The sequence below is a fragment of the Ananas comosus genome, linkage group 11, assembly GCF_001540865.1.
Source record: "Ananas comosus cultivar F153 linkage group 11, ASM154086v1, whole genome shotgun sequence".
In the NCBI taxonomy this organism is placed as follows: domain Eukaryota; kingdom Viridiplantae; phylum Streptophyta; class Magnoliopsida; order Poales; family Bromeliaceae; genus Ananas; species Ananas comosus.
Genome location: NC_033631.1, coordinates 4,950,740 through 4,959,240, shown reverse-complemented (window position 1 = coordinate 4,959,240; position 8,501 = coordinate 4,950,740). Strand labels below are relative to the sequence as shown.

The 8,501-nt window shown below is 46.2% G+C and overlaps 2 protein-coding genes across 2 annotated transcripts in view; one reads left to right on the top strand and one right to left on the bottom strand.

The window, feature by feature from the left end:
* The window catches only part of LOC109717593 (phototropin-1B-like), a 4,031-nt gene extending 3,757 nt beyond the window's left edge, over window positions 1-274 (bottom strand). Inside the window, exon 1 of the mRNA XM_020243439.1 lies at window positions 248-274. Within this exon, the coding sequence (XP_020099028.1) occupies window positions 248-274 (27 nt within the window). The remainder of the gene's footprint in view (window positions 1-247) is intronic.
* LOC109717592 lies at window positions 1,396-5,151 on the top strand. Its single transcript, XM_020243438.1, has 2 exons — window positions 1,396-2,130; window positions 4,981-5,151. Exons 1-2 carry the CDS (start codon window positions 1,396-1,398, stop codon window positions 5,149-5,151), a joined length of 906 nt encoding a protein of 301 aa, XP_020099027.1.

The window sequence follows — 8,501 nt, the reverse complement described above, 5'->3', positions numbered from 1 at the left end:
GAGCCTGACTTGACGCGGTACTCCGCGGTTGATTGACTCAAGACCGAGTCGAGTGGCTAGATGGCTAAGGTACAGTACCCTTAGGAAAGCATCGCCAGTGAGTACAATAAGAATAAAGAATAAAGAGTAGAGACTAAAGAATAAAGAATAGCTAATGAACGTGAGTAGCTAATAAAGAAAAGAATGCTATTGAGTAATGAGTAACGAATGGTTAATGATATAAAGTAGAATCAAGTAATCTACGTACATGATTGACAGGTATTGCATATTGCATAGCAGCGAGGCAAGGTACGGTTTTATTTGTTAATAGTCAAATATCTATCTACCTATTTGTTGAACTAACCTACTGTTGCCTCCTTTGGACCTGGTGGGTCGAGCTCTTCTCTTGGGTGGCCGTACCCACTGGGAACTATATTTATATAGTTCTCACCCCCGTGTTGTTTTCAGGGTACAGGTTACACGCGAGCGGCGCAGCGGCGCGAGGACAGGGCGTAGCATCGTAGATAGTGCCCCACCACTGAGACCGAGATAGCAATACCCTGAAGAGGTCCAGCTCAAAGTTCAGATTGAATGAAACAAATTTGTAGTAATTTGTATAAGTTTTGTAATAACTTAAAGACTTATGTAATTTTGTAAATGTAAAATTCTGAGATGAATGCTTGTAATAGCATAGTTAGCGTTTTATGTTTTTGATACTTATGCAATCTGTGGTTGAATATAGTTCCTGTTTGGAACCTCTTGTATTGTATTGTTTAGATTGTGACACCTAGAACGTACAGGGAAGGCTCTGTCCGTTCGGCGGTCTGTCGGCGTGCCCGAATCCGACCAAATAGGCGGAGCTCGGGGCGTGACAGATTAAATGGTATCAGAGCATAAAAGAGCATAAAGAAAAGAGTAATAGAAACGGTTTAGATGGACCTAGGGACCTAGGATAGTAAACTGTAAGGACTTACGCTCATGAGAGACGAGGACTTGTGACGTGTGGCGGAAGGTAAATCGATTGGGTCAAGTTTAGTAAACCTCTAAGACGGATATTAGAGGTAGATTCAAGGTTCAGTTTATTCTCAGCCAAGTGAGTTCATGTTGGGTCGACACAACATGAAACCGAGGGATGGGAATAAGCTTCCTTGCATGACTTTCGCCCGATTTGAGTTTGTATTTATTGTTTCGTATTCGGCCCAGATGGTCGAGGACTGATTGAGTTATCGTGTCGTGTTTCAGGGAACAATGGCACCGCGTAGGCGATCTTCGTATAGATCAGCGTGGGATGGGACAAGTGGTGTCCCTGAGCAAACCGAGACGAGCGGAGACTTGGAGCTTCGCGAGCAGTTGGCCACACTCGTGGAAGTAGTGAGGCAACAAGCGGATGTAGTACAGCGTCAGCAAGAGGCTGCCATGCGTCAGGAGGAACAGATTAAAAGATTCCAAGAGATAGTGGATCAGTTAGGGACCGCACCAGCTGGGGCCCGTCGAGGACAGCCGGGGGTTGTGACGGAGGCGTTTCCATCGGGGTCGGGCAATCCGACTTTTGTTAATTCAGAAATGGAAGCGGAAAGAGAGCGAGCTTTGGCGGCTCTCATGTCCTTCAAGAAGTTTGATCCACCTACTTTTGATAGAGAGGACATAGATCCATGGACTGTGGAGTCGTGGATTGACTCCATAGAGACTGTTTTTGAGGATTTGTACACGGTGGAACGGGACAAGGTGCGCCTAGCCGCGCATTGTCTGCAACGATCAGCGAAGGTGTGGTGGAAAGGCATCAAGCAGAATCGATCGCCTCGTCTCCCTCTTATGACTTGGCAAGAGTTTCGGGAATTAATACTTTCTGTTTATTTTCCCGATAGTGAAAAGAGAAAGCTTCGGGACAGGTTTCAGAAATTACGACAAGGAGATCGCTCTGTGAGGGAGTACGAACGGGAATTTTTCCGTATCGTGAGCTGTCTTCCGAACGTGGTACAAGGTGATAAAGATCGAGCTGATTGTTTTGTACGAGGACTTCGGCCTGATATTTTCAAAGTGGTGCATAATCTTAAGTTGCAGACTTTTGCTGAAGTTGTGGATCGGGCTCTATGGATAGAGCAAGGCAATGCTTTTGTGCGTGAAGAGCGCGAGGCTGAGGAATGTAAGCGAGTGAGGCCACTACCATGTAGCTCAGATGAACAGTCAAGTTTTGGACACCTCTCGACATCATCCTCTACTCGATCCTCCCCACGATGTGTGATTTGTGGTGATTCTCATTGAGCACGACGTTGCGTGCAACGGGAAGGAAAGTGCACTCGATGTGGACAACCGGAACACCCAGGTTATGAGTGCTTGCAAAGTGATAGTATGTGGCGGACGCCTTTTTCCTCCCCGGGACAACTTGCAGGTGTGCCACCTGCGGCACGGTCTGGAGAACGATTGAGGATAAGGCGACCGAGGGGTTCGCGACAGGCAGCAAGTGGCCGTGAATAGGCGACCCATGTGGTGGAACCTGCTGCGACTGTTCGTAATGTGGCAGGTATGAGTTAATTAAAGCAAGCATGTATTTCAATATGATATAACTTGGTGCATTACATGCATTCATTGTGTAATCTGTTACTACTATTTGTGCATGAGTATAGTAGTGATCAAGTGAATGGATAAGGGTAGAGATCCGAACATGCTTGTGTTGTGGATGTGTAGTACCTGTTGGAACAGGTAAGAGTCCTAGAACACTAGCAAATCGCTGGTGATAGCCTGTGAGAAGAAGTGAGACTCGTAGTAGAAATGGTAGTGATTGACCAACTCTCAAAACCAGTGCGAGTGGCTGATTGCGAGAGTCTAGTCGCGATGTTCGTGGAATTCTTGTACGACCGAGCATTTTGCAGGTTGTTCTAGTAGATCGAACAGTGAAAATGGAATCACTGTTGCGTCTGGTACGTGCACGTGGACCTCGTAGTACATCGAAGCGAGGTAAGTAGGTCATGCTCTTGTAGTCGATATGCATAGGCAAGAATTGCCTAATGCTGGACTTAGTGTGACACGCGATAGTGGCGTATAGAGTGCTCGAGTATAGGTACTCGTACTATGCATATTCGATTCAGCCGTGAGTGTGTTGGCAGTAGCACTTTAGCGTTGCTAAGTGTGAAGCGTGCCAGGGATCACTCGTGAGCTGGTGGCTCGCACTAGGTGCTTAGGAGCCGATAGCAGTACATGTGCTCAGTAGAGTGTCGGGTGAGACAACGTTTGCGGGTAGTGCTTGAGGACGATCCGTGCCTCGACCACTTGTGGACTGTGGAGCCTGGACCCACTGGGTAGGCGCAGTCAGCTGTGAGAGACAGCGGCCCGATACCTGCAGGTAGGGCGGAGAGTTTTGGTCAGGACGGTAGTCCGAGCATCGACCCGAGTACGTGGAATGCCACGTGTGGGATCATGAAATCGGTGATGCACTGAGGGTGCGGTTGTGACCCAATTCGGGGACTTGGCGTGATTTGGGGGCTTGGTTGCTCCCAGTTGAAGCAGGTATGCGATATCTCAAATGAGAACTGTGTCTCGTGATACTTGGGTCTACGCTTGCGGGCAAGAGACGTTAAGTTAAATGATAGGCCTAGCAAATCGCTGATCCGATTTGCGAACAGATCTGTGGTAATTGAGACAAGTAGTTACCCATGTGCATTGGAGGTGAATATTTCGAACATGTCCAAGTGAAGGATAGTGTATAGGGACCGTGAGAGCGAAGGCTCGGTCCTGTGGAGCATTTAGTCAGAATTGCTAAGATAAGCATCAATGACGAGCTGAGAATGGAAACGCGAACAAAATGTTCGTAGAGACTGATTTAGAGAAATCAGTATAGTATAGAATGAAATTGAGAAACTTTGGAATAGTGTTGGAAGTTACCTCCATCCGTTAAGCAATGAGGAGTAATAAGTATCTAAGTTTCGCGGACGAAACTTTGGTTAACGGAGGGAGAATGTAACATATGGAAACTTGTAGTTGCGATGTCAACTTTGATCGAGGGGGATCAAAGTGAGGATTGAGCTAGTTGGACATCATCCCCGAGTGATTTATGATGTGTGGGAATGAGTTTCAAAGAGAAATAAGTGTTTCGGTGCAAATTGGGCGCAAAACAAAATGTAAAGAGGATTTTCGGATTTCCGACGCTAACTTTGATTAAAAGAATTAAAGTGAGGCGTGAGGATACATTGTGGTATCTCCGAATCAATTGTGAAGTTTTGAAAAAGCCAAGGGGGTGTTTTCAAAGGGTTTGAAGTGTTCAGTGCGAAGTGATAGTGCAAAAAGGAGAAATTGTTGCCATGTATTGGAATTGGAGCTGATACTATCTCTACTTCGGCTCAAATAATGTCAAAATGAAAAGGAATTGCTTCCAAATTAAATTGGTAGCTTGTGAAGGTCCCTTGGTATATTTTGGAAGTGTTTGGGTGAAATCGGAGTGAAAACAGAAAATTTAAAATTTTCTGTAAAGAACGGGACTGAGAAAATTAGCAGAAAATGCACAGTGTCAGAAAATTATGAAAATTGGCAGAGATGTCAGGAACACTGTTATGAGGCTAGGGTTGAAGTTTCATATTATTCTGACACCTGTAGAGAGAGAAATAGTATCTGAAAGTTATCGGATAAAGATTACAGTTCAGGACAGTTCGCAGTGACCAAACGGGGTCGAAACTGAAATGTTAAAATTTCAGTGGACTTATTAAGTAAAACCGAGCATACCTGTCAAATTTGAGCTCAATCGGACTGTCGGAAGGGGCTTACGAAAGGTATTTGATCCGTGTCGTTACATGGACTTAAGTGGAGGGGCATTATGGTAATTAATGCATGCTTAGTGGAATTCCACTAAGTTCCCTGCCAGGATGCCTCCATCCTTATCCCCTCTTTAGTTTGCATACGTAGAGAGAGAGAAGGAGAAAAGAAGAGAAAATGGGAAGAAGAAGAAGAAGTAGAAGAAGAAAACAAAGAGGTAAAATTTCTAACTCTCTCCCTCTCACCTCTCTATTGCAGCTCAGCAGCAGCAACAAGCTGCAGCAGCCAGCAGCTCAGCAGCAGCTGCTGCTGGAGCAGCAGCGAGCACCACCAGCAGCACCAGCAGCTGCTGGAGTAGCACCAGCAGCAAGCAGCAGTAGTAGCAGCAGCAGCAAGCAGCAGCAGCTTGTGCTGCTTAACAGCAGCTAGCAGCAGCAGCTAGCAGTTCAGCAGCAGCCAGCAGCAGCAGCAGCCTGCACAGCAGCTAGCAGCAGCAGGCGCAGCAGCCAGTAGCAGCTCAGCAGGGGCAGCTGCAGCAGCAGCAGCAGTGGCAGCAGCAGTAATAGCTCAGCAGCAGTAGCAGCTGCCTGCAAGGGCAGCAAGAAAAGAAAGAAAGAAAGGAAAGAAAGAAAAGAGAGAAAGAAAAGAAAGAAAGAAAGGAAAGAAAGAAAAGAGAGAAAGAAAAGAAAGAAAGAAAGAAAGCAAGCAAGCAAGAGAAGGAAAATGAAATGAAGAAAAGTGAATTAAAGTTTCTATAGAAACGGTCTAATGGAAAAACTGACCTCAATAATACACTTTTGCAGGATTGAAGTCCTGACGTGAAATTGACCGCGTACAAACCTAATTGAGGGTAAAACAAACGCGTTGGCGAAGTCGGTTCCGCAATCCGTCGAGCTTACGTGAAGATATCGCCAAAAGAGCATTTTCGACTACAAGTGTCAAGAGCGCGGGTCGCGGTTCTCGAGAAAAGTGCGAGAAGTGGATTCCTCTCATTCCAATACCAAGTAAAGGTGGGTTGTGCTTTACCGAAGTGATTAGGTCACTTCCATGCCAAAGTAAAATATAATTTCATTTGACGCATTTGACTATGATTGTCGACATATAAATATAATATATATATGTATATGAACAGGCATATATTCATAATGACATATGAATGCATTATGATTCATGTGAGATGTGTATAATGGTAATCAGATGAGGAACATGCTAAATGCATATGAATATGAATACTAAAGGCATATGAATATGAATGTGAATGCGATATGAATGCTAGATGCATAGTTATGCTAATGCTAATTTCATATGATCAAAGATATGTTATGCTAATGCTAAATTCATATGATATATAAATGTTGAACCTGTAAATGCCACGGGCATGTAAGTTGAATAATGAAGTGTAAACATAGAAGCTAAAGCATACATAATTGTCGACACGTAAAAGCGAAAAGCGAATATTTGAAAGCATATGTCTAAACATATATGTAAAAGTGAATGTTAATTCAAGCTATTTGAATGTCGATAATTAGAACCCTCGATGGTAACAAGAGAAGTGAGATTGTGTAAACTGTGAACTTCACGTTAAAGCCCTAAGAGTTGGGCATAAATCGACAACTCCAATTGAGTAGAAATCTGAACGGTAACAAAGTAAATGAAAATGTGCATGTTGTAATCCTAGGCGTGGATAACTAGGATAATGATTAGATCGAGTGGCATGAACCTAGTGTTATGAAACATAGGTTGGACATGAATGTACCTGGAATAGACGAATGAAACCACATCTACGATCTTGATATAAACGAGACTATAGTAATCAACGACCAATAAAGTGAAGAAAATAAACAAGGTAAAGAACGAAAAGAAGGCGAAAATAACATCTGCGGAATATACACATCTGTATACCGCCCAGACCCGTGCGATGGCCCTCCCGGAGGCGGTTATACTTATGGAAATGCGAAACGTCTCTACATTCCCCGGTAAGATCCTAAGGTAAAGAATCATGGTATGTCTCCTTATCCGATAAGAGAAAAAATTTAATGCAACTGGTCCAGGGCCCCGCACTGTTGGAATCGGTAGATCGGTGAGCTGAGCCAGAACTCAGTTAGTTGGCGCCTCATGGCACAGTTCAGTCCGAGCTCCACTTCCTGCAGAGTGTTCGAGGAGTCGGAATTCAGGTACGCTGTGATCCAGGTAGTGTCCCTCTCCTCTTGGCAGCTAGGGACACTGGGATTCAGCGAGGTCGAATTGCCCGCTCCTCGTGGCAGTTTGGGCAATCGAGTTGGCCCTCTCCTCTTGGCAGCTAGGGCAACTTAGTGATGGCCCTCTCCTCTTGGCAGTTAGGGCATCCAAGCTAAGGGAAGTAAACAAAGTACCGTATGGCCCTCTCCTCTTGGCAGCTAGGGCAACTTAGTGATGGCCCTCTCCTCTTGGCAGTTAGGGCATCAATTCTAAGATAAAGACGGTAGTGTGGTTAGGATCCCTAAGGCCTTAGGTAAAAGTGGTGAATTCCCAAATGAGTGACTGGGATACAACTGCTGGAAGGATCCAGATATAGTAAGTGAAGGATCACCAGGATAACGGTGATATTGAGTAGCGAATCGAGTTAAAATGATTTTCAGTGAGATTGAGTATTGGATCCAAGTAAATGTAATCCAAAGTATCAGAAAGTGGATCTAGAACTGAGATCCAAATGATTAAGTTGGATACAAGCAACTGTCATCCAAATAAAGTACAGGTCGGATACAAATTATGGTAGNCGGATTTTAGATCTGGTGCACGGTTTTCGAGAAAATCTGAAAATACATGTTTCTTATGTAATTGTGCATCATTTTGGCCTTTTGGAGAGAGAATGGATTTCGTCGTGAATCGGAGATCAAATCGGACGAAACGAAATGCTAGATTCGATGCCCTCGTCGTGCTGAACGCGATGGTACAATCCGTTCAGAAATCCGATGAACGAATTGTCAGACATTGCTTGAAGTTCACTAAGGGGTCGAGAGTGGAATTGGGAAATTCGCCAAAGTCTTAATATTTTATGTACCGAATCGCGAGAGATCGGTCGTGGAGGGGTGTACGCGCATATTACACGCGTGATGAGGGACTAGACCGATATTAGAAGGTTTTGGAGGATTAAAATGCATTTTTGCCATGCTATATTAAACTAACTTAGGGTTTCTCCATGGATACCCTAACCCTAATGGTTGCTCTAGCCCTTGCTGCGCCCCAGTAGAGTCCATCACCCCCTTCGGCACCCTGCTATTCCTACCCCGGCCGCCGTCGACCTCCTCCGTCCGCGGGAGAGGGCCTCCATTACCTTTCTCTCTCCAATTTGCCCCGACCAACTCTGCCAACACCCTTGGAGAACCACCACAATCATCAGGTCCTGTTCCCTCTGGCCGAGGTCGACCACCGACATCATCCTCGTCGCCCGCAAGCGCCGCCGGAACCAAACCTGCCCCGCTTGGTCAGCCCAGACCCGGTTGGGACCAAGCTCGGCCCAGTTTGATGGTCGCGCACCACCACCGCCCTCAATCGGGCGCGTCGACCTCCTGGGTCTCCTGAGACCCTCTGCGTGCCATCGCCGCCGTTCTGGTAGCCGCCGGCCGCCGCACTCATCCCCTGCGGTCGCCCAGACCAGGAGCGGGCCGAGCTTGAGCCCGCAGCGCCTCCGCGCATCGCCGCCGCCCACCGTCAGCCGCGTCGTCATCCCTCTGCCGTCGGCGACCTCCCGCGTGACTCTCCCGCCAACCCCAGCCGTCCCCGTTCCCTGTGGCCGCGCA